Consider the following 25,921-nt stretch of genomic DNA (forward strand, 5'->3'; position numbering starts at 1 on the left):
CCTTTAAACTGATCTGTGCCTCCCGGCTGGGAGGCGCAAGTCAGTTTAAAGGGCAGCCCGCGCCTCTCCAGCGGAGCCCGCTGAAAGGTGCGGGCTGCCCTTTAAACTGATCTGCGCCTCCCGGCCGGGAGGCACAGATCAGTTTAAAGGACAGCCCGCCCCCCTTCAGGGGAGCCCGCTGAAGGGGGGCGGGCTGTCCTTTAAACTGATCTGCGCCTCCCGGCCGGGAGGCGCAGGTCAGTTTAAAGGGCAGACCGCCCCCCTTCAGGGGAGCCCGCTGAAGGGGGGCGGGCTGTCCTTTAAACTGATTTGCGCCTCCCGGCCGGGAGGCACAGATCAGTTTAAAGGACAGCCCGCCCCCCTTCAGGGGAGCCCGCTGAAGGGGGGCGGGCTGTCCTTTAAACTGATCTGCGCCTCCCAGCTGGGAGGCTCAGATCAGTTTAAAGGGCCCCCGCGCGCCTTCAGGGAATCCCTCTGAAGGCGCGCGGGGGCCGAATTTTCCCCCGAACTCCGGATCCCCCCGAATTACCGGGGATCCGAAGCGGGGGAGTTCGGACTTCAGCACGTACCGAACCCACAAGGGTCAAATTCGGCCGAATCCGAACTGTACCGAATTTTTTTTTTTTTGACAGCCCTACTCTCAGGGGCCACTTCATGTATCACCTTGTTAGCAATATGTACTGCGCTTTTAGTGGCCTCTCAGTTCACACTGCCATTGCACGCGGCCTCTTCCTTGCTCTTCCCCTTCATGCAACAGTTGCTGCCACCAGGAGGAAGGGAAATAGTCCACACTGCAGGACACTTGCTCTTTCTAGTGAGAGGCCTTTGAGAGCTCAAACGGAGAAATCTTACTTAATTTTGAAGAGCGAAGCAGCAGTGGCCTTATGCAGCGTGTCTTTCTTCCTCCCTTGATCTCACTCCAGTTCTCAATTCTGTTGGAAGTGTGCCAATAGGTGACTGCCATTTAACTAGCAGGGAAATTTCCCAGTAGGCTGCCGTCCTGGAGGGCCACTGGCAACCGGGAGAATGCAGAGCCAAGCACCAGTGGCTTTCCTAGCACAGCAGGGGCTGCTCGGCTGGTGGGCAGTAGTGCAGGAGGAACTGATGGGTGATTTGACCCCCATTGTTGGTCAGGTCTGAGCTAAGTGGCCCCTACAGCACTGGCTCTTTGTGCTACAGGGGCCGCTCAGCCTGGCTTGTTCCTAGGTCATTTTAACTTCCCCATCCACCCCTGGCTGGAAGGGAGCTCTTCAGCCCCCGCTGCCTTCATGTCGCTGTCTGAACTACAGATCTAGGCAGGCTTTGATGCAGACAGCTCCTCATTGGGAGAGTAACATGAATTGGTAATTTAGTCAGTTCAGAAATTGGTAAATGACTTCTTACTTGTCCACCCTTTGGTGCTGGGCCTAATGTAAAGATCCTGGCTAAGCTGCCCTTAGAGCTTCTGTGGCCTCCTCTGCCACACCCTGTTTAGCCGGTCTCTGCTTTCTTTTCAGCCATCAGCAATGGTGGATGAGGCCACGTGTGCTGCCTGTGACTTCAACAAGCCAGGTGCTAATTGTCAGCGGAGGATGACCTGGCAGTGGAGAGGAGAATTCAGTGAGTGTCGATCTCTGCTGCCCACTTGGCTAAGCAAAATTCTGTTGCTGCATCGGAATTCTCCCAACTCTGCAGATTTATTCGTGGTTGTCTTTCTCCACCCTACTCCCCAATGCAGTGCCAGCAAGTCGCAGTGAGTACCACCGCATCCAGCAACAACTGGAGTCGGAGAAGTTCCCTTCTCTCTTCCCTGATGGACCACCCCGGGCATTCCATGAGCTGTCTCGAGAGGAGCAAGCCAAATATGAGAAGAAACGCTTAGCGGGTGAGAGCAAATTTTAAATGCTATATGATATGTATGTGGATATGTATGTGGGATTGGCTTGGCTGAGGGTGCTAGAGCTTTTTTTCTCAAGCTGTCCCCTTGAAAGTTGGGACCCAACACGCACCAGGCTGCCTCATGCGTAGTCTCTCACTCCTCAATCGGTGATGGTGAGAAGCGATTGCCCCTGTTTGCAGTTTGGGAGTTTTCAGACTAAACTCTTTGTGCCCAACTCTTGAACAGATTACTGCCGCAAGGCCTACAAGAAAATCCACGTGACCAAAGTGGAGGAGCGTGTCACCACCATCTGCCAGCGGGAAAACTCCTTCTATGTAGACACTGTGCGAGCTTTCAGGGACCGTCGCTATGAGTTTAAGGGACTGCACAAGGTACTCCTTGTTTTCAGTAGTGCTCACGGTGACCTTGTAAAGCCCTTTGTGTCCTGAGACCTGTCGGGGGATGCCCTGTCCTTGTAAAGATTTGTTGAATGGACCCTGTTGAGTGTCTCAGCAGCTAGGGAATTTAGGTCTGCCGTGCAACAAATTGCTCATGACCAATTCCACTGAAACTTCAGAGTAATCCTTCAGAGGAAGTACTTCACTACATGAAGGGCCACATGCACACACCGTGAATTTTTTTAAAGCAAGGCACAACCTAAAAAAGGATGGGGTTTGAGCTGACATTCTGTTGCAGATTTAAGAGTAGCAGTTCTCTTACAAAAGAATTGCAAAGGGAGATTGGAAAGAGAAACTGCTGAATTACAGTTGATATTCAAACTAAAGACAATGCATTTACCTGGGCTGAATAAAGACCTTGCATTCATGGCTCATTACCAATGCTGATTTCTCCACACCCATCTCTCCCCTGGACATCACAGACTCTTCTGCATACCACACCTAATCCCATCACGCCTCCTATTCACATTTACATACTGTAAACATTTACATACTAATGCTTGTCTGAATTCACTCTCCTCTACTTAAAGACAGATGGATTCACATTCTAGCTGTATCTGAAGAAGTGAGCTGTGGCTCACGAAAGCTCACACCCTGCCAGAAAATATTTTTGTTAGTCTTTAAGGTGCTACTGGACTCTTGCTCTTTTCTACTACTGCAGACAGACTAACATGGCTACCCACTGTGAATTACCAACAAGAGATGGATTGACTTAATAGAGGAAGCCACAGCCTTCAATTTGCAAGATCTCAGCAAGGCTGTCAAAGATAGGTCATTTGGGGGGACTTTCATTCACAGGGTCACCATGAATCGGAAGCGACTTGACGGCACTTAACACACACACAACATTATAGCAGAACTTCTACACTTACAGTACATTCCTAGGCAGAGTTGTGCCTTTCTAAGTCCTTTGGCAATGAGCATAGGAGTGTGTGACTGTGCTTAGGCTTGCATTGTGATTGTAATTTTTTTTTCCATTGGAGAAGGAGCACTTTCAGAAAAACAATTATCATGGAGTTGCATTGACTGGGTTCTGAATCCTGGGCAGTGATTATGCCAATAAACTGCAGCTTTGTACCCGGCCATATGATAAATCACCAAGTTTATTGCTGAGGGTGGTTGGAGGTAGCCTGTGGCTCAGATAGATTTCATGTCCTTTACATCTGCCTGTCCCAGGTGTGGAAGAAGAAACTGGCCGCAGCCGTAGAGATGGGTGATGCCTCTGAAGTGAAGCGCTGCAAGAATATGGAGATCTTGTATGACTCCTTGCAGCTGGCACACAAGTGCATTCTCAACTCCTTTTATGGCTACGTCATGCGCAAAGGGTGAGTGGGAGTAGAAATACATGAATGCTGTAATCTTTTAATGGGGAGAAATAGCCATCATCTTCCTCACAATTACTTGCTGTCCTCTTGAAAGAGCAGAAACTTATTTCCAAGCACCCTGTCAAATGCACGCCTAGTCTCCTGTTCCATAGGATCTCTTTCTTTGGGGCTTTCCCTTGCTGCTGCGGCTTCCAATTCAGCACAGCAGCATCAGAGCTGCCACATGGCACATTGCCCCATGGTTTCCCTGCATCAGTCCTCTGGCAACAGCCACTACTGCCAGGCAACAAGGATTTCCCCAGGTTGGTTTACATTTGCAATTTAATATCATTATGAAAAACTGTGTATCACATTTGCTAAATTTATGACTTCTGTTTTTTTTTAAATCTGCCTCTAGCCCATTTTCTTGCAGAGATATGCCTTTCCCCTTATATCTATGCAACAAAAGGGGTGAGAAACTAAACTTTAAAAAAATGAAAGCTGGCAATCCAGAGAACCTGATATACAGATATTCAGTTGCTGAATATCTCCATGTTAGAAGGGGAGGATGATGAAATGACCGTTGCAGGGACATAACCAGGGAAAATGGCTGCTGTGTCGGTAGGACCAGGAAAATCTGCAGTCTCCCACCCATACAACAGCCAACCCGGAGATAACATTGGGGAGACCTTGGCCTCTCTGTCCTGTTTGTTGTCCCTTCAGGACATCTGATTGGCCACTGTGTGAGATGGGATGCTGGACTAGATGGACCACTTGCCTGATACATCTGTGCTCTTACGTTCTCTCACAGGGCTCGGTGGTACTCCATGGAAATGGCTGGAATTGTCTGCTTCACTGGTGCAAACATCATCACGCAAGCCAGAGAGCTGATTGAGCAAATTGGGTGAGTACTTGACTTGATTTGCATTCAGGAGCTATCAGGGTTCAGCTCTCTTTTGGAGCAAGTTAATACAGTGTGTGTGTTTTTATATTCCCCTATTTTATTTAGAAAATGTCCAGGCCACCTTTCCAGAATAACAAAAATTGTAAAAAAACAACTAATTACTGGCAAAGAATCCTAATGAAGAGCTAACTGTTCCGAAGGTGTGATGATACTTTATTCCAATGTGAGAATGTCTCTTCAGCACTGGATCTTGTGTGTTTTTTCTCCTGTTGCCTGGTGCTGTGCTATGTTCCATCCACAATAGGAAGGTTTTGTTTTGTTTTCTGTTTTATACAAAAGAAAGAAGCAAGCTTCTTATGTGGATCAGACATGAGGAGAATCCAGTACCCATCTCTGGAAGATGCTGCCTCTCCATCTCTTAGAGACTTCTGGCAGCATTTTAAGTTCCGTCAGGAGTAAATTCTTGTAATCACCCTCTGTCAATGCTCTCCTTTTTATCCTTCCAAGGAGGCCGCTGGAGCTGGACACTGATGGGATCTGGTGCGTCCTTCCAAACAGCTTCCCCGAAAACTTTGTTATCAAGTCAGCCAATGCCAAGAAGCCCAAAGTGACAATCTCATATCCAGGTGCCATGTTGAACATTATGGTGAAGGTGAGGAGGGGTATGCCTCAGTAGGTGACATGAAAGCCGCACCAAACCTGTGAGGCCAATTCAGCTGACCTTAAAGCATGCACCTGGCCATTTTTGGAAGCCTTCAGAAAATGATCAAGGGGGAAGTGGAGTTTACCTGCCTGGCCCAGGTCTTTAGACCTTTATGAGTTCACCTCTGAAGCTTCTTTCTAGCACCCTCCCAACAGAAATAAGAAGCTTCTTAGTGCTGCCACCGCAAGAAACTTTTAGAGAGATGCCAGTTTAGTTCTTTCTTTACCTCTTTAAAGACTCTTCCTCGAGTTTAAAAAACCCAGATTTTTCCTGGCCACCTACTCCCAATTACCCTGTCTGTAGGGGAAGCCTTGGGAATCTTGGATTTTGTGGCAATTCAAATCCACTTTGTACCTTAGATCACGATGTGACAACTTATTTAAGATGCAGTACTGGAACTGCAAGAGCATGAGTCTGTGCTCTGTACTTACAGGAAGGGTTTACAAATGATCAGTATCAGGAGTTGGTGGACCCAGCCTCGCTCACGTACGTTACTCGTTCAGAGAACAGCATTTTCTTCGAAGTGGACGGGCCGTATCTGGCAATGATTCTGCCCGCCTCCAAGGAAGAGGGCAAGAAGCTGAAGAAAAGGTAAGAAGCCAAGGAATGCTTGCTGATAGCAGGGCAGGCATATCACTGGCACAGAGCAGGAACTGGAAAATGATGGGACTCATTGGCCATTTATGCACGGGAGGTTTTGCCTTGGATTTGCTGTTCTCTAGATGCACATTTTCCCCCATCTGAATTCTCAAAACTCTGCATGGGGGCTTATTTTTGAGTTTTGAGAATTCAGATTGGAAAAATGTGCGCCTAGAGTGTGGTAAATCCAAGGCAAAACTTCCAGTGCATAAATGGCCATTGTCGAACCATCACTGCTAAATAGTAAATAAGCGTGGACTTGGAGAGGACTCTTTTCCAGTCCTAAGAACATTGGAATCTAATATAGGTCCCAACCAAAGTACAAGCAGGTGGGGGTAAGTGTTGGGGATAGATTCCAGGCTTGTGAAAGGTGATGTGTACAATCTGGCCCCCTAGATATGCCGTGTTTAACGAAGACGGCTCCCTTGCTGAGCTGAAAGGGTTTGAGGTGAAGCGGCGTGGGGAGCTGCAGCTGGTTAAGATCTTCCAGTCATCCGTGTTTGAGGCTTTCTTGAAGGGCACCACCTTGGAGGAGGTCTATGCATCGGTTGCCAAAGTGGCTGACTATTGGCTTGATGTCCTTTACAGTAAGGTGAGTTATGCCATAGGAGAATTGCAGGGTTGATGGCATTAAAGAATCAGAATCGTAGAGGCAATCTAGTCCAACCCCCTGCTTAATGCCGGATCAGCCTAGAGCATCCTTGACGAGTGTTTGTCCCGCCTCTGCTTAAAGACTGCCAGTGAGGGTGAGCTCCAGAGGATATTTGTATAGCGGGTGGATGTAATTGAAATAAGAGGCTCTGGGCATACAAAGCAACACTACACATAATATCTGAGCGGTGAAATTAGCAGAGCTTCCCCGCCCCTTGCTTTGATCACCTTACCCTATACCCTGATCTCACGACAATGTGCAGTTCCCCCGTTATCAATATATATCTGTGATCACCGCTTGCAAAAAGGTGAAAATCTACATCATAAGATATTGAATGACTTGAACAACACGTTGTGGGAGCGGGAATGGACACAAAGCTGCTGTTTTCAGTGGTTGCCCTGTATAATTTTTAACAAGCAGTTGTAGCTAAGAGCAGGGTTGGGTTGGTATAGTAATAGCTGTAGAGCTTGGCCATATCAAATGCTGTCCAATTAGGGCTAGACTACTGCTAGTCAAACGCTTCCCCAGCTCTGTATAAGCCCATTAAACCTGCAGATGTGCAGAAGGCACATTATGTGTCCTTTTTCCATAGCCAGATCTCACATAAGTTCTGTTGTGGCAGGAGCCAGCATGGTGTAGTGGTTAAGAGCGGTGGTTTGGAGCGGTGGATTCTGATCTGGAGAACCGGGTTTAATTTCCCGCTCCTCCACATGAGCGGTGGATGCTAATCTGGTGAACCGGTTTGGTTTCTCCACTCCTACACATGAAGCCAGCTGGGTGACCTTGGGCTAGTCACAGTTCTCTTAGAGCTCTCTCAGCCCCATGTACCTCACAGGGTGTCTGTTGTGGGGAGGGGAAGGGAAGGTGATTATACGCTGGTTTGATTCTTCCTTAAGTGGTAGAGAAAGTCGGCATATAAAAACCAACTCTTCATCATCTTCTTGTTTTGCTTTTTTCCCCTTTGAGTTAGTCTCAGAGTTTGACTGAAACATCTCTTCTCACAAAATTCCCAGCCTTGGGTAGCAGCAGTATCTTACAGGCAGGGGTTCAAAGTGCAGGGGAAGAATCTGTGGGGTGCCCTGTGTGTTCCAGGGGCGGCTTGCTGTCAGTGGGCAACATCTGCAGGTCTCAGAGCTGAAGCTGGCAATTGCTGACAACTGTTTACTGCAATTCTCTTCGCAGGCTGCCAGCATGCCTGACTCAGAGCTGTTTGAACTGATCTCTGAAAACCGATCCATGTCACGCAAACTGGAGGATTACGGAGAGCAAAAATCTACCTCTATCAGCACAGCTAAGCGCCTGGCCGAGTTCCTGGGGGACCAGATGGTGAAGGATGCAGGCCTGAGCTGTCGGTTTATTATCTCTAAGAAACCAGAAGGCTCCCCCGTCACTGAGAGGTATATCAAGGAAAGGGGCAAAGCTTTCATTTTTGGGGAAGGGGTGTGAAACACAGGCCAAAATAAAGGGCTGAGGCCAACCTCCCTGATGATTGACAGGATGAAAAAACCTGGAGGGGCTCTCTGCTGGTCTTCAAGACCACCTTTGAGCAAGTAGTAGTTACACGCTCTTTGTTTTTCCCAGGGCCATCCCACTGGCCATCTTCCAGGCAGAGCTCTCAGTCCGAAGGCACTATCTCCGGAAATGGCTCAAGAGTCCTTCGCTGCAGGATTTCGACATCCGAACGGTAAGTAGATAGGGGACATCCATCCGTGGCTGCCGTTTCCTAGGGTTTTCAGGGTTGCCCGCACTCGTGCACCAAGTAATTTTCCTACACAAGTCTGTTTCTTCTCTCTCCTTGGGCTTAACCACAGTTCTCTGTATCTGACTGCAGATCCTAGATTGGGACTATTACATTGAGAGACTGGGCAGCACCATCCAGAAAATTATCACCATCCCAGCAGCACTGCAACAGGTGACTGGGGAGCAAGGGGGGATGATGAGTGGGAGACTGGGCGTTCAGAAAGGCCTGATACGATAAGCTGTTCCATTAAACTCTGTTGCTCTGATCCCATCATTCACTGCGAACATGAGAACTCTAATGCATAGACTGAGCTCTCCCAACCAGAAGTGCTTTCTGACTTGTTTCAGAATGGTTGGGATGCCCTGCCTGCAGCTGACCTCTGCACAGTACTGAATGACACAGCCCACATTCACAAAAATTCCATGTGTTCATGGGAGCCCCCATGGGGGCTCTGGATTGGGGCATATTCATACAATATCCTTTGTTCATGCTGCCTTAATGGTATGGCCAGGATTGTTTATAGTCAGCATCCATTCACTGTGCAGCACAAATCTCAGTTGCTGCAGAATTTGCCATCCAGGTTTCTAACCACTTGGTTGTTGGGGCCACCTCAAGAGAAACATAAATTGTGGGTCCCAACCATGAGGGAATGCCTTTTATACCTAATTAACTCCATGTGCCTCTGCTTCTGCCAAAGCCCAAGTGAGCTTGTAGTGTTCTCTATCATGGAGAAACAAATTCTATACAAAGAAAAATCATGCTCATTAAATCATATTTAGCAAATTGCATACCGTATATACTCGGGTATAAGCCGACCCGAGTATAAGCCGACCCCCCAAATTTGAGGCCAGAAAAGGGAATTTCTTATTGACCCGCATATAAGCCGAGGGTCAATAAGAAATTCCCTTTACCGGCAATGCTGCGCTCTAAAATGGCGGCCGCCATTTTAGAGCGCAAGGCCCCTGCCCCAGGTCGCCCTCCCGCCGGCCTCCGGGCCCTCCCAACCCACCCCGACCCCAGTGCCATCCAAGGGGGGGAGGGGGAAGAGCCCCTGAACCCCCTACTTACCTGAAGAGGCGGCGAATCGGTGGCGGCGGCGGCGCGGCCTTCCTGGGCTGGCAGGAGGCCCCTGCCGGCCGGAGGAAGGCGCCCAGGCGCGTGGTCGGCGGCGGCTCGGCCGGCGGGGGCCTCCTGCCTGTGCAGAAAGGCCCCTCCCGGCCAGAAAAAGGCGGCCAGGTGCGCGGCCGGCGGCGGCGCGGCCGGCGGGGGCCTCCTGCCTGTGCAGGAAGGCCCCTCCCGGCCAGAAAAAGGCGGCCAGGCGCGCGGCCAGCAGCGGCACAGCCGGCGGGGACCTCCGCAAGGCCCCTCCCTGCCAGAGGAAGGCGGCCAGGCACGCGGCCGGCGGCGACGCGGCCGGCGGGGGCCTCCTGCCTGCGCAGGAAGGCCCCTCCCGGCCAGAGGAAGGCGGCCAGGCGCACGGCCGGCGGCGGCGCGGCAGGCGGGGGCCTCCTGCCTGTGCAGGAAGGCCCCTCCCGGCCAGAGGAAGGCGGCCAGGCGCGCGGCCAGGTGCGTGGCCAGGCGCGCGGCCAGCGGCGGCGCAGCCGGCGGGGGCCTCCGCAAGGCCCCTCCCGGCCAGAGGAAGGCGCCTGGGCCCGGCGGCGGCGGTGATGGAGGTAAGTTCCCCCCTCCCTCCTCCCTCCTCCCCCCTCCACCGTATTGACCCGCGTATAAGCCGAGTTCGGCTTTTTCAGCCCTTTTTTTGGGCTGAAAAACTCGGCTTATACGCGAGTATATACGGTACTTGCCCTCCTTGTTCTGGACCTTGTTTAGCACTTTCAAAATATCCAGTTAAAGAATGTGGACACCTCATGTTGTTTTGCTTGGGGGAGCAGACTATAAAAGTCTTATATAACTGGCAACAACTGCAAGAAGAACCAAGGTACAGGTTCCAACTTTTTAAAAGCCGAACTATTTGCTGCGTCTGTCTGGTTTTATAAATGAAAGCAGAGATCCTCCACATACTGTACCAATTTCCACATGTGTGAAAGCATCATATATTCCCTTCCCTGTCTACACCTTCGTAAAATAGTTCTGTAGGATTTGGGTAAAGAACCTAAGATTGGCATGTGTGACTTGACTAGCACATGATTACCTGAAAACACTGGAAGACTAGAAAGTGGTTGTATGCATTCTTAGTGGCATTTACTTCCTTCTGCTCATGAATAAGTGGAAGGGTCCTGGCAGGGTCAGAAAAAGCAAAGGATGACTGACAGAACCTGCCAGAAAAGTGACCCACAGTTTCCCGGCAGGTGAAGAACCCAGTTCCTCGGGTCCGCCATCCTGACTGGCTGCACAAGAAACTCTTGGAGAAGAATGATGTCTACAAACAGAAGAAAATCAGTGAGCTATTCACAAGTGAGGGCAAGAGACAGGTAAACAGAAGATGGCTGAAGTCTCTGAAAAGCAAACTGTGCATTGCGTGTATGTATGTGTAACAGCTGTGCTCCTTTTTTATTCTTTAAATGAAAAGCAGCCTCAACAGTATGTAGTTTTGAGTGAGAGGGTTGGGGCGGTCCTTTATATAGCATTTTTATCTGACCTCCAAGGAGCTGAGTGCAGTATATGTTTCTCTCCTCTTCCGTTTTATCCTCACTACAACTCTGAGGCAGGTTAGCCCGAGAGAGAGATCAATTAGCCCAAGGTCACTGGGCAGGTTTCATGGCTGAGTAGGATTTTGAACCCAAACTCCCTGGTCTTTGTCCCAACACCAGAACCACTACGCCTGCAGGCTCTCCAAACCCTTTCTGCTTCTGTGATGGCTATTCTGAAATGGATTACTCCTCCCAGGCTCTGTGAATGATCTCCTGCTTGGTCAGTTCCAGCAAGAGAAGGTCCCTCCCTGTTGTTCTTTCAACCCTTTCCTGCCTCTGTCTTCTTTACAGCAATAGGGGTCTCATGGAACCGTGATGAGGAATGCTCCTACCTTCATATCCACCACGTGCCCACAACGAGAAAATCAGATTTATCCAAAATGGGGTTTCTCTACCAGATGGATCAGAGTTGCTGTTGTTTTTTTTCCCATCCAGGTCACTGCCAACGTGCCACAGGATGGCACCCAATGCTCACAGGCTGCTGACATGGAAGATTTTGGGATCGCCAAGTCTTTGCAACCAAGGGTTCCCCTGTCAAGCAAACGCAAGCGCATCCCTACAGCTGAGGAGAGCCAGTTGCAATCCCAGAATCTTGAATTAACCCAGTCCTGGAGGGAGATTCTGGGCCCACCCCCACCCACTGGCACCACAAAGGCAAGTAACATCGTTGCCACAATTCTGGGGTAGCAACCAGATGGGAAAAGGCTCTTCTTGTCCCTGGGGCATTTTCTTGAAATAAGGGAATAACGATCATTGATATTGGGTAAGGGAAGGACAAACTGCCAGTTCTGTCTCTGGGCTGTCTCTGTCCCATGGGCTTGCGTAAATACCAGTTTATCCCCTCTTCACTATGTGATTACACTGTAATTTGCAGAATCTGCCATTCAGTGTATTCTATCTGATACATTCTCCATATTTCCAGCTTCCACATTAGGATTGTTAGAGTTTGGCCAACAGCTGTGTCTCTCTGCCTCTCTCCCTGCAGGAAGAGCGCCTGGTCTGGCTGCGGTACCACAAGAAGAAGTGGGAGCTTCAGGCTCGGCAGCGCCTTGAACGCCGGAAAAGGCGGCGATTGGCAGACGGCAAGGCAATCCTGGGTGGGGGGCTGATCCGGGATGGCCCCTCCAGAGGGCTAAGCAGCTACTTGCACAGGACGGCACGCAGCATCTTGGACATGCCGTGGCAGCTTGTGCAGGTAAGACACGTAGGGGGAATCATTTGGGTTGGGGCACTGGTTGTGCTAGAATTTAATTATCTGGTTCTCCCAGCAGGTCTTTGTGGCTTTAGGCACAGAGAAGCGGGTTGGCCCTGTTTTGTTCTCCTTTCTTTCTCTTCAGGATAGAGCTGAAGGAGATTCCTCCACAGCCTCTCCATTACTTTTCTTTTATCAGCAGCTCCCAAACTGTGCGCACTCCCTTTCCCTACTTGCGAATAGCCGTCGCTTCTCAGGAAAATGTTCAGACAAACGTGAGGGGGGCTTCTTGTCCCCTTCTGCTCATGCATCCCAGCAGCACGTACAACCACCTTCCACCCCCACACTCCAATCAATCAATTGACCTTTATTGGCATATACTCGGAAACATGACGTAAGCAGTACACAAAATTCACTGTCCATACATTTTCGGTTTAAACTTGAGTCCTAATACTGACAACTTCCATCAAATATTCTGCCACCTTTAAGGTGACTTCAGGAATAGTATCATTCAACAAAAACACTCCAGACAGAGCCTGTTGTGAATGAGAAAATCCCTGGTTTGAGCCTCACTCTGGTCATGAACTCAGTAGATAATCTTAGGCAAGTCATGGTCTCAGCCCCCCGTCTGCAATATGAAGATACTCTGGAGGAGGACAGGAAACAGCCAGCTGAGAATTCCTTCTCCAAGGAACTTTCCCCCCCCAAACTCTCATGTATGGGATTGTCTTCTGTGGGCTGCCCTCGGAGTCAATTTTTGGCTGAAAAGTAGGATAAAAATATAAAGATACAAGGCCTACTTTACTGAGCTTGCTGTAAGGGGGCATTGATGATAAAGTTTATGAAAGTGCTTCGAACTTCCAAGAATTGCTATATAAGGCTAGCGGTCATAATAAAAATAATACTGATAAAACTAAATTTGTCTTCCCAATTCTAGTAGATAATATTAATGGTAATAATATTCTTCCTGAGTAAGCAGACAAAGCCAGATAATAATCTGCAGGGATACTGTGTATCAATGGACCACCACCACCCCAGAAATCCTCCATCTCTATGCCCCAGTCTTCCCCGTACTTTTAAAGTCACACCTCCCACAGAAAATGTGCATTTATTTATTTAGTACATTTGTATCTGACCATTCTTCTTCCTGTGTTATCCTCACAACAGCCCTGTAAGGCAGGATAAGATGAGTGAGTGTGTAACTGGTCCAAAGTCACCCAGTGAGTTTTCTTGGCAAAGTAGGGATTTGAACCCAGATCTCCCAAATCCTAATGCAACTAGCTGGCCTCTACCCCACAGTGCACAGAAGCTTCTGTAGGCAAACAATGGTTCAGTGCCACTGCTCAGTTATCTGCCGAGGGCTGGCTGCTCAGCTCTTGGAGGGTGTTCCCTGGAGGCCGCGCTGGCTGCCTTGCAGCTCGCACTATAGCTTCCGTCTCTGTTTGTATTTGGAAACTGGTCGTTGCTTTAAAAGGTATCTGAGCAAACAGCTTAGTTGGGCAAGGCAATTTGTCGGTGCCTGAACTGTCTGGGGGCATTGCATCCGCTTAGTTAACAATGAAGTGGTACAGTGGTGTGTGTGGTATATTATTTGTCAGTCCTGAACCAATGGCCTTGTAGGATTGGGGATCCCAAAAAGTTTGCGGTTTCCATTTGTAACTAAGATGTCTACTGTCGGACAGCAGTCTTCAACCTTTGCGCATGACAGGATAGAGTTAAGACCTCATAGGTGTAAAGGGCTGGACTATGGGCAGCAGAGCAAGAAAACTGGGGAACTCAGGCTGAGAACCAGGAAGAAGAAGAAGAAGAAAGAGTTGGTTTTTATATGCTGACTTTCTCTACCAATTAAAGAAGAATCAAACTGGCTTACAATCACCTTCCTTTACCCTCCTCACAACAGACACCCTGTGAGGTAGGTGGGGCTAAGAGATCTCTAAGAGACCTGTGACTAGCCCAAGATCTCACCCAGCTGGCTTCATGTGTAGGAGTGGGGAAACCAATCCGGTTCTCCCAATTAGCATCCACCGCTCATGTGGAGGAGTGGGGAATCAAATCCAGTTCTTCAGATCAGAGTCCACCACTCCAAACCACTGCTCTTAACCACTACACCACGTTTGCTCTCATAGTGCAGAATGAGCCAAGGGGCAGAGCCATGAAGAAACCCTCTTCACCATGGAGTGTGATCTTCTTGCCTTCCTAGTGCTTGTCTCAGTAAGCATGCAAAAAGAAGCAGGAGCCGATGGGTCCCAACCTATGGGCGGAAGGCCACTTTTATAGGGATACGTGTTTTCAGAATTTCAGTAATGGGGTATTAATAGATAGCTAGAAACTATAGTTATGATGGCCTAGGTTCATTTTGTGCAGAGCTGTTTAATTTGTAGGATTCAAGGTATGGGCTAATCTCTCCCTATGTTTCACAAATTGTGCTTATTTGTGTTCTCAGTTTATCACTGCCACCCCTACCCCTTGGATGTGGACCAGACTCATATGATGAATCTTTCAGGCAAAACAATACTCAGTATTGAGGACTGTGAACAGTCTTTTAAAAAAGTATTAACTATTAAAAAGAAAATATACTAGAGGTTATCTTACTATTGCTTATTCAAATATAGTATATAAGTACAGCTGTTTTCACGTCGGCCCCATAAAATAAGAAATAAGAATGGTAGGTAATGCCTAATGAGGGCTTCTGTGTGAATCAAAGAGCTGCACATTCCTATCAGTTATGTTTCCTAAAATGTACAAAATTGATAACAGCAACTGCTCTTCAGTGTGTGTGTTTAGGGTATATAAGTCTCTTATTCCTTTTCCATTTGCAAGTTTCTGTAAGTGAAGAGGTCAAAAATCGCCCCTTCAAAGTGAGCCTTGCCTCTCCAGGTCTCAGAAGAGCCCTTCTTTCTCCAACCCGCTGTCTCTCCTAGGTTGCTGAGACCAGCCAGCCAGGCCTGTTCAAGCTGTGGGCTTTGATTGGGAGTGACTTGCACTGCCTGAAGCTGAACATCCCACGTATGTTCTATGTCAACCAGCGCATCCCTAAACCAGAAGAGGGCCCTGTTTATCGGAAGGTGTGTTGGTCGCTTTGCTTTGCTCACAGGTTGTAGGCTGAAGATGGACAGAGTGGAATCAGGCCTTCAAGGCTCTCTGTCAAAGGCCGGATCCAGAATTCGATGATAATCTTAGTCCCTACAGTTGTGTAACGTAATCTGTTATAGGCACTTGAATGCATCTGTTCTGCAGAGCTTCTGCAGGTGTTTGGTTAGGAAGGACAGGAGGGCCATTGACTAAAGGACATGTTAAATGGTGATCTTGATGGAGCAAGAAATGCATCTGCTGTTTTTGTTTGCCATTGTGCATTTACTATAACATCAGCTGTTAATCTTAATTACGGCCCCTCTAGTAGAACTTGACTCATGTCGTAGCATCGCGGAGTTCTGTGTATCCTTCATCCACACTCAAGATCTTTGTGCTGCTCATTATGTGTAGGCAGGTCTGTGAGCAGCGTCATGACATGAGGGGAGCTCTACAAGATGGGGGGGGCAAGCACACGTCTGCCACTTTTCAATGACAGTTATGCATTTACCATAATGTGTAGTAGGTTGGCCCTGGAGCTCATACAGCAAGATGCAAATCAGGATTATATCTTATTCTCTGATGGCCACAAAGGCTAACCCAGCCTCTGTCTGCTTTGGGCTTCCTTAGAATCCAGTTTAGAATAGAACTGCAAGATACCCAATAGGTAGCCCAGTTGTAACTGAGGGCAGGTTTTCAGTGCCTCACACTTTTCCAGGATTCTGAAAGACTGTGCATCTAGTGTGCTGACTGCAAAGTAGATTTCTAGAACCACCCCCTTCTCCATCTCCCCACCCAACTCTGCCCCAGTTCTGTACCTCTGCCCCATTGCTGTTCTCATCCCATGTGGCAAAGGATAAGGCCCCAAGTCAGAAGGAAAGATTTAATCTTGTGACTATAGGAGGTGAAGTAGACTCCCTTTCCTGTATTTTCCTCCCTCCTTGCTAGTCCAGTGTGGGCTTCTACACTTCCTGCAGGTCCATAATTCAGCCCGCACATCTTTCCCCTTCCGTAAGCTGTTCAGCAAAGCCCCAGAAACCTGAAGTTTTGTATCCTTAATACTGGGGAGCTTTTTGGGAATCCCTCCCTCTGCTGCCACAGGATGGCAGGGAAGAGCACGGTAGAGTTCCCCTTTGCCCTTGAAACATACAAGCTAGCCTGTAAAACATGTCCTGATTCCTTTTGTTCTCTTGGCAGGTGAACAGAACGCTCCCTCGCTTGAACCTTGTCTGCAACTTGTACGAGTACTCTGTGCCTGAGGATATGTATCAGGAGCACATCAATGAAATAAATGCCAGTCTCTCTGCCCCAGACATTGAGGGTGTCTATGAGACCCAGGTAACCCACTGGCTTATCTGATACAGAAGGGTGGTGGAGGTAGGCAATCGGGCAATAGTTTTGCTTGTTTCTTCCAGAGAAGGACCATAGTTTGAATGAAGAACTACAGCTTGTGTGTGTATATACACCAAAGAAAGAGAGCCTCCTCAGATTACGTTCAGCTGTTCAACAAAACTATCATATGTCTTCGCCTGTATTTTCGAATGTCTCATGTGTTCTCCTGGGCAGTTGGAGTCACACTCCTAACGTGAAGGGTTAGTAGTAACTGAGGCCCATGCTGTGAATTGCATATGCTTAGCCGCTGGTTCCTCTTTCTCAGGTGCCATTAATGATGCGAGCCTTGATCCGCCTGGGCTGCGTGTGCATGGTGAACCGGCATCTAGTTAGGCATCTCACCGGCCGGGAGACCGAGACCTTTGACCTGGAGCACCTGGAGATGCGCTCTCTGGCCCAATTCAGCTACCTTGAGCCAGGTAAGAAGGCAACCCAGAGACCAGAAGGCTGATGTTCCTGCCAAGTGGGGTGCCTCTTCTGCTCTGATATGGGGCTCTGCTCTACTTTTCCAGGGACAATCAAGCACATCTACCTATATCACAACTCCCAAGGCAAGAAGGCACTCTTCGGCCTCTTCATCCCCTCTCAACGCAAAGCGTCTGTCTTTGTGGTGGACACGGTAAGATCCCGGAGGAAAGGGTGGGGATGTTCTTGTAGCCGGTTCTTCTTAGAACCGAGGATGAAGCCTGCTCTGAAATTTTTAGGCTTCCCCGGAAAAGCCCTCATTGTGTTCAGGGCAAACGTTCCTTTCCTCTTTAGGGCTGAACTCAGGGAGGGGGGTGACTCTGTAGGTTTCGCAGAAAATGCTGAATGACTGCCTCCTCCAGATACCACCACCAAGGCTTTCTCTTCCGCTGTACGCCTCCCCCCTCCCCCAAATCTCTGGAGCCATTTTGATTTGCTTTTAAAAATGAATGAGGTGACGCATTAATGGATAAATGCTTGAACATTCATGCCAGTTCTCCCCCCACCCCACCCCCCGGTATGTTTTTAATGTCAGACAGCCCACCTAAAGCAAGGGGGAGAAAAGCAAGACTGGCTGAAGCAGCATTTGATTTTCTGGAACATGTGCTTGTCAGTTCAGTTCAAAGCAAGGAGGAAGCCAGCCTCAGCTCATGATGGAGAGATGCACTGTGAACTCTCTTAAGCTTGCCTCTCTCATCACCCTTGGAGCTGCTACAGGCAGGCAGTTGTGAGCTCCTCTGCTTTCCTCTGTGGCATTGGCATTCCAAAGATCTCCAAGCCTCTCTTTGGGTATTGGTGAGGAAGCTCTGGTTCCTTGTCTGTTTGAGAGGCACACAGGCAGTCCCCCTCACCCTTTTTTTCTTTAAATCTGAAATGGGGTTCATTATGGGAGTGAGAACTACGGTCCAAGGTATTCAAGAGTCATAACGGTAGTCATAACGAGGTAGCAGATGTAGTCATAACGAGGAGCAGATGTCTACGACTGAGTGGGAGATAAACCTGAGCAGCACAATCCACCTGAATGTTATCCTACACAAACCTCACTAATAAGAACACAAGAAAGGCCATTCTGGATCAGACCAAGTCCCATCAAGTCCAGCAGTCTGTTTTTTAAAAAATAGTTTTATTGAAGCATACAAAATACTACAGAATATGTCAAGATATACAAAAAAACATAGTATACAAAACAGAAAAAAGTGAAGGAAAAAAAGAAAAGAAAAAATATTTTAAAAATAAACAAAAGTCCAGCAGTCTGTTCACACAGTGGCCAACCAGGTGTCTCTAGGAAGCCCACAAACAAGACAACTGCAGCAGCATTATCCTGCATGTGTTTCACAGCACCTAATATAATAGGCATGCTCCTCTGATACCAGAGAGAATAGGTATGCATCATGACTAGTATCCATTTTAACTAGTAGCCACAAATACCCCTCTCCTCCATGAACATGTCCACTCCCCTCTTAAAGCCTTCTGAGCTGGCATAATAAATTAGAAATAGAAACTAACAGAAATACGATTTGCACAAGAGCAGACTCCCGTTCCTTTAAGTAATGCTTGTGCAGAACGTTCCCGTGAATTTTGCCCCGCTGGGAATGGGATGATATCTGGATTTTCTACTCCAGGGCACTGAAGTGTTCTGGGCTCATCTTGCACAGGGCAGTATGAATAGTCAGCAGCGGGTGCCAGGGAGCCATGCAAAGTGGGGGTGTTTGGCCTGTATGTCCCTCTCTGTTCTTTGTAGACTCGTGCTTTTTTAGAACTTTTGTTACATCCTATCCTAAAGGAATTTCAGTGGCGGGGGTGGGGCACCAAGGTTTATCATTTTTAAGCCAGATAAAGGAATTGTCGCATAGGCCTTGCACATTTCTAGAGATCCTGTTTAAACCTCCTCTACACTGATGGCTGTACTCTGCCATCCCGTGGGACCTGCAGGTCAGATCTTTTACCTGCAAGTAATTCCGTCATGTCATTCCTTCCCTCCACTAACATGGCATGATTAAATTAGGTACGGAGTAACCAGATGCCAAACCTCACCAGTATGTACTCAGCGGACCACCACGTTATGGCAGAGAAGGTGGGCCAAGAGCTGCTTCCGCCAGAGAAGCACACTTTTGAAGTGCGGGCAGAGACGGAGCTCAAGACAGTCTACAGGGCGATTCAGCGTCTTCTGCTGGGCTACAAGGTAAAACTGAGACTTCAGCACTGCAAAGCAATCGTCATTTGGTCCAAAGCCTCAGAGGAGGGTCTCACAAAAAGGCTGAGCTGTTCAAGTTGAGCTTTCCTTGTGCCATCCGAAGGCACTTCTTGGCAGAGCTGCTTGTGTGCTGCCACTTGGCAGGGGAGACTATACCCTCAGGGGCTGAGTTCCTCCAGCTTTTCAACCCCAGCTCCTGGCTGCTGTTTTTGCTTTTTTATGGCATTGTGATTTTTAGATTCTTGTTTGTTTTTTGTTGCTGTTCGGTTTTGTAAGCCACTTTGAGTCTTGCTTTGGAGGAGAAAAGTGGGATAAAAATATCCAAATGAATAAATACGGTGTGAAGATTCCCCTGTTCCTGATCTACAGGGCCTTGCTCTTGCTCCGTGAGCATGCTGGGAAGAATGTCAAAAGCGCCCTGTGTTTTTCTGGGGCATAGGGGTATAAGCCAGGCGTGACAAGCTCCACAAGACTGTTGAAGGGCAAGGAAAGCAGCCATCAGTTCAGAAGGTTGATTCCCTGCCTTACCTTTCCTCCCTTTGGGGGAAAAAATCCTTATTTGCCCCTTTTGCCTCTGAGTGTTCCTTTCACTTCCACTCCCTCCAACCAAATGTTTCTTCTCTCTGTGGGTCAGGATGAGCGGAGGGGCCCCACCCTGATTGCAGTGCAATCAAACTGGGACTTGAAGAGGTTGGTGAATGGGATGCCTGTCTTTGAGGAGTTCCCGCTGGTTCCTGTCCAGGTAATTGATGACATCAACTACGGAGTCCTGGACTGGCAGCGCCACGCTGCCAGACGCATGATCCGGCACTACCTCAACCTGGACACATGCCTATCTCAGGCCTTTGAAATGAGCAGGTAGGCACTGGGAGCTCTGGAAGGGGTGGTGGGGCCAGTGCCAGGTAGATAGAGGCAGGTTTTGCATGTAGGATGGTCCCATGTTCAGTCCCTGGAAACTCCAATGACAAAGGATCAAGTAGAATCATAGATTCATAGAGTTGGAAGTGACTACCAGGGTCATCTAGTCCAACCTCATGCACAGTGCAGGAAGTTCACAACCACCTTCCCCCCACACCCCCAGTGCCCCCTTCTCCACACCCAGAAGATGGAGGAAAAACCCCTCCAGGATCCCTGGCCAATCTGGCGTAGAGGAAAATTGCTTCCTGACCCCAAAGTGGCGATCAGCATTACCCTGGCCGTGTAAGAAAGGACCATGAAAGCCAAACACTGTAGGTGTTATAAATTGCTTAAGCCGAGGTCGTGAGTAGACAGTACTGATCTTGCTAGACCAGTGGTCTGATTCAGTATAAGGCTGAGCTTTCCTTCAGTATAAGGCAGCTTCATGTGCTCATCTAGACCTGGAGGCTGTGTTTGCCACCTTTGGGTCCTTGAGATTAGGGGTTGAAGAGCACCAGGCAAAGGGTCTAGGCCCTCTGTGTTTAATCCAGAGGGGTAGCCGTGTTGGTCTGTTGTAACAAATTAAAACAGAAGTCCGTGGCTCCTCTACCTAAGAGCCTGGAGACCACTGCCAGCCACAGCAGACAACAGCGACCAAGCTTGATGGACCAGTGGTCTGGTTCCGTATATGGCAGGTTCATGAGTTCAAAGACATTTATTCCAGCGTGAACTGCCATGAGCCAGAGCTCACTTCTTCAGATGCATCTTTCTTTCCACTGCGAAGAATTGTTTTATTCACACCCAGTGTAGAGGTCCACATCTTGGAGAGTTAAAAGCATCATTGGCTGAATGCCTCACAAAACATGCTCATGAGGTCTGTTTAAGGCAAACCGTCAGAGACAGACTTATCTCTGACAGCACAATGAAACGTTATCGGTCAGATCTCTGACAGCAGAACAATGAGAGAACTTCTTTGAGTTAATGATTTTATGTAAAATAAAACATTTATTAGGCATGAACTGGGGAAATAGATGCAAATTAAGCCAATATTTCCAAAGCAAACACATGTGATTAAAATCAAATCTCCTGTCATTCTAAATTTGAGCTAAATGCACAACCCTACAATTTCTTTTAAGAATAAGGCAAATGAGGTTTTAAGCTGATAGGCAAGAATGCTCTGTAAAATGGGAAGCCCTGCACATAAGAGAGACTCATCAAAATATAAAGTCTCTTTTGACTGGAAGCCACTGACCAGACCCTTACCTGGCACATTCTATAGAGAAAGTAATAGCTAGGAACATGAAATAAATTCTTCTAACTTTCCACACCTGTGTATCTTCTAAGTAAAATCTTTGGAACCTAAAGCTAATTAATTCATATGAGTAATAACAGGTAAACTAGGATACATCTTGATAATCATTCATTAAAACTCTCAAACCAGATTTTAATGCTAAATGTTAGAACTGATTGTGATGAAAAATAAATAAATTGCTATTATTTCAGCTGCATTGATGAAATATCCTGTTAAGCATCAGTCCTGAACCTTTGGTGCAATATCTGACCAGCAGTTGAGCCTCGCATAGGTTATGGAACTGCATAAGAATACATAGACTAACATGCATACAAGTCCGTAAAAGAATGAATACATGACACTATAGCATCTGAAGAAAGTAATCTCTGACTGACAAAAGCTCATACTGGAATAAATGTTGTTAGGCTTCAAAGTGTCACTAGACCTTTTTTGTTTTGTATTTCTACCAGATCTGGCCAATCCATGGGCTTCTTGTTGCCTGCCAATCATAGGAGCTGATGTTGCACACCTGTTCTTTTGTGTATGTGAGCACAGACAGTCCCAGTTAACTCACTGTGCCATATGGGTTCCCAGGGCTTGAATGAGGAACCCAACAATGAAGCCTAGACAAAAGCTGGCAAACGCTTAAGTTAGGTTTATTTCTGTAGTTCCATTCCTGCTTTCAGCTGATGTTTGTGTGTTCTCCCCTCCGTACACACCTCTGTCTAGGTACTATCACATTCCTATTGGGAACCTTCCTGATGACATCTCCACCTTTGGGACAGACCTGTTCTTCTCCCGCCACCTCCACCGCCACAACCATCTTCTGTGGCTTTCTCCCACCTCCCGCCCAGATCTGGGGGGCAAAGAGGCGGATGACAGCCGCCTGGTCATGGAGTTTGATGAGAGGGTCTCCGTGGAGATCAATCACCCTGGCTGCTATTCCACAGGTGAGTTATGGGAGGGAAGTCCTTGCATGTAGTGGAACTTCCAACTCAGACTGTGATGGAAACCGTTTCTCCCACAGAAAAGTGTCCAAATATTGTGCACCTTCTAAGCATCAAAACTCTGGCCCATTTCACTATATCTGACAGAGTGTACAGGCTATCTGTCTTGCTTGGTGTCCTATCCCACACTGCATCATGCTTCAGAGGAAAATCCATCTGATTCAGAAGTAACTTTAAAATGAGCCTGAAACCCACCTTCTCATTTTCACGGCAACTCGGTAGAACTCATGAATTATTGCTGGCTGGTAGAAGGGAGCTGTACTTGAACAGAGAATTGTCTAAAATGTACAGTCTGGAGGTTGAAACCAACATGCCATGTGGTCACCGTCTAGGCCTCACTAGATAATACAGAGATATTTTCTGACCTGGATGAACCAAGCTAGCCCAATCTCGTCAGATCATAGAAGCTAAGCAGCATCGGCCCTGGTTAGGATTTGGAAGGGAGACCACCAAAGATGTCATTATGTAGAGGGAGGAAATGGCAACCCCCCTCTGAATATCTCTTGCCTGGAAAACCCTACAGGGTCGCCATAAGTCAACTGCGACTTGACGGCACTTTCCACCCCCACCATTTTCTGAAGTTAGTAGAAAGATGTCTTGTTCTGCATGGCACAGTGCATCAAAGAAAAATCTGTTTCAGAGTGAGCCTAAAACCCTGGCCAGATTTCAAAGGAGGTTGTGACTCGTGTTTGGTGCAATGCAATCCACCGCAGTTAACACCGCATAAGAGAACACCGCATAACACCGCATAAGAGAACTCCTGAGCACCTACCAGTCTTCATGAATTTGTGTGTGGGTGGACGGTTGATAGGTTAGGTATTCACTTGTCCTTGGTAGCATCCAAAAATTGTGAAGTTCACAAGTTATGGTAGTCTGGTTTGCAGGAAAATAACATACCAGCTTTTAGCTATCAGAGTTAACAAGAAATAGAGAAGCCGATTTGAAGGTGGCACACCATCTTGGCAGCATTGCATTTTGGCATCAGTTTACCTAGCAAAAGGTAAACCTAGCATTTACCTAGCTCATTTGACTAGCTAGAGATGATGCAAACTTTTTTTCCCCTTTGCTGCAGCTGTGGGGAGAGGGGGAGACAGCTTCAGCCCTTCTCCCACCTCTGCCTCCTTAGAATGAAGGCGAGAGGCACATTTTGACAGCCAGGGTGGTGTAGAGTTGGCCCCGTGCCCTCCTGCCCCTGAGCCCAGACTTCTTTTCTTTGCACTTCTGCAGTGTGTGTGGAACTGGATATCCAGAGCCTCGCTGTCAACACCATCTTGCAGTCCCACCACATCAACGACATGGAGGGGGCGTCCAGCATGTGCATCAGCTTTGATGTGATTCAGCAGGCATCACTGGAGGACATGGTCACGAGGAACCAGGCCAGCATCCCAGCCAGCTATGATGAGACGGCTCTCTGTTCCCACACTTTCAGGTACGGCCCATGGCTTAATTGTTTTGCAGGGGACCATCTCCGTTATCAATGGCAGAAGTGAACACATGAAGCTGCCTTATACTGAATCAGACCCTCTGTCCATGAAGGTCAGTATTGTCTACTCAGAGCGGCAGCGGCTCTCCAGGGTCTCAGGCTGAGGTCTTTCACATCACCTACTTGCCTAGTTCCTTTAACTGGAGATGGCAGGGATTGAACCTGGGACCTTCTGCATGCCAAGCAGATGCTCTACCACTGAACCACAGCCTCTCCCTTAATGAATTAGTGGGACACCCGACTGTCTCAAGCTCGAGGCAGCTTGAAAGCCAGAAAGATGCGATGGCAGTTTCTGGTTTGCTCTGTGTCATACAAAGAAGATTTTGTGCTCTTTCACAGGATCCTGAAGAGCATGGTGGTAGGCTGGGTGAAGGAGATCACACAGTACCACAACGTCTATGCTGATAACCAGGTGATCCACTTCTACCGCTGGCTGCGCTCACCAATGTCATTCCTGTATGACCCTGCATTGCACCGCACACTGCACAACATGATGAAGAAGCTGTTCTTACAGTGAGTCCGCTCATCTTCCAAAGAGTTGTACTTAAGGGTGTAAAGGGGTCAAATACAGCTAGGTGCTATTTAGCCAAATCTCCTTTTGCACCACAAGGGCTAGCTGGTAGCATCTAGGCTTTCCAGACTAGTGTTCTCTCAGGCTATCATCTTCCAAATAAGGCTAGCTGGTTGGATGAGACTAAAGATCCATCTACTACAGCATTCAGACTTCAACAGAAATCAGCTGGACACCTCTGGAGCATCACAAGTCAGGTATAAAGCTGGAGGCTTTCTCCTATTATTATTTGGTGTTCCTCTTCTATACAAAAGTGTTCCATTTATCTGCGTACGTTCCTTGCAGCAGTGAATTCTGTACGTTAGTTTAAGCATTTGTGGGGAAAGTGCTTATGATTGTCTGTCCCAAGCCCACTTCAGATCTGTTTGTTTGGTTACTGTGAGTTTTAGTATTGTGAGGGTTGTGGGAGATTTCAGCCGGCAAACACGTCGGACAACAGCAAGACCTTCTCTATGCCTCTTTTGTAGTTCACTAGATGGCATCTCTGTGCTCAAGAAGAAAGTGATCTCAGCTACAATCCTGTCTTGTTGCGGTCACCTTTAAAACTTGAGCTGGAAGATGCAGACTACTTTGGTCAAGTCCATGAAGAGACGTTGGAGGAGGAGCCAAGCCACGAATTTTAGAAATACACGAGCGTGTTCATCCTTGACTGCTGTTTTCATCTCCTGCTCTCTCCCCCAGATTGGTGGCAGAGTTCAAGCGCCTGGGCTCCTCTGTGGTTTATGCCAACTTCAACCGCATCATCCTGTGCACCAAGAAACGCCGCATTGAGGATGCCCTTGCCTATGTAGAGTACATCACCAACAGGTGTGGCTTGTTAGGAGCAGTATCATGGGAAGGAATGGCTGCAGACCTAGGGCCTTTTGAACCAGCCCAGGAATACTAAATTCCAGCTGCTTTCTTCCACACCAAGCTCTTGAAAGGAAGGCGCTCTGGGAATTCAGCACAGCCTGGAAGGTGTAGTGCTTCTTGAGCCTGAATAGCCCGGCACCCACTTTCCTACTCCCCCCTCCCATGGTATCCTAGATAGACATAGAAGAGTAGACTGTGGTTCAGGTTATGTACTGTACACCTCCTCAACCCCCATGTCATGGTATCCAGAATAAATCATGCCAAATGGACAGTTTTATTATTATTGGTATTCTGGTTAAAGGCATTATTTCAGTAATCCTTACAATAGCCCTTTAAAGTAGATCAATATTGCAGATTGAAGGGGAGAGAACGCTGAGGTTGAGAGAATAGTGGCCTCTTAGACTGGTGATATTTTTTTAAAAAATGATCCATTTAGCCATTTTAGCCATTTAGCTCTTACATAATTAACTTTTGATTTCTTGAATAAGGGACAGGATATTGGTTGATGTACTTCGAGATCCAGTAAAGTGGTTGCTTCTTAGGGGTGTCGGTCATTGGGTTTTGCTCAGTTTATGTTCTCCTGATGACATATTTAGGG

General features: G+C 47.9%; 1 protein-coding gene across 1 annotated transcript in view; it reads left to right on the forward strand.

Annotated features, from left to right (window-relative positions):
- Positions 1-25,921, forward strand: part of POLE (DNA polymerase epsilon, catalytic subunit) — a 52,952-nt gene that overhangs the window by 21,031 nt on the left and 6,000 nt on the right. Inside the window, exons 18-41 of the mRNA XM_056859237.1 lie at positions 1,497-1,599; positions 1,718-1,864; positions 2,105-2,250; positions 3,493-3,641; positions 4,432-4,524; positions 5,032-5,176; positions 5,661-5,818; positions 6,263-6,458; positions 7,701-7,915; positions 8,100-8,202; positions 8,350-8,430; positions 10,569-10,691; positions 11,346-11,568; positions 11,900-12,105; positions 15,024-15,167; positions 16,369-16,509; positions 16,829-16,982; positions 17,076-17,182; positions 19,034-19,210; positions 19,857-20,080; positions 22,140-22,360; positions 23,645-23,846; positions 24,240-24,413; positions 25,153-25,278. Of these exons, the coding sequence (XP_056715215.1) occupies positions 1,497-1,599; positions 1,718-1,864; positions 2,105-2,250; positions 3,493-3,641; positions 4,432-4,524; positions 5,032-5,176; positions 5,661-5,818; positions 6,263-6,458; positions 7,701-7,915; positions 8,100-8,202; positions 8,350-8,430; positions 10,569-10,691; positions 11,346-11,568; positions 11,900-12,105; positions 15,024-15,167; positions 16,369-16,509; positions 16,829-16,982; positions 17,076-17,182; positions 19,034-19,210; positions 19,857-20,080; positions 22,140-22,360; positions 23,645-23,846; positions 24,240-24,413; positions 25,153-25,278 (3,758 nt within the window). The remainder of the gene's footprint in view (positions 1-1,496; positions 1,600-1,717; positions 1,865-2,104; positions 2,251-3,492; positions 3,642-4,431; positions 4,525-5,031; positions 5,177-5,660; positions 5,819-6,262; positions 6,459-7,700; positions 7,916-8,099; positions 8,203-8,349; positions 8,431-10,568; positions 10,692-11,345; positions 11,569-11,899; positions 12,106-15,023; positions 15,168-16,368; positions 16,510-16,828; positions 16,983-17,075; positions 17,183-19,033; positions 19,211-19,856; positions 20,081-22,139; positions 22,361-23,644; positions 23,847-24,239; positions 24,414-25,152; positions 25,279-25,921) is intronic.

This window comes from Euleptes europaea, chromosome 13 (genome assembly GCF_029931775.1).
Source record: "Euleptes europaea isolate rEulEur1 chromosome 13, rEulEur1.hap1, whole genome shotgun sequence".
NCBI lineage: Eukaryota > Metazoa > Chordata > Lepidosauria > Squamata > Sphaerodactylidae > Euleptes > Euleptes europaea.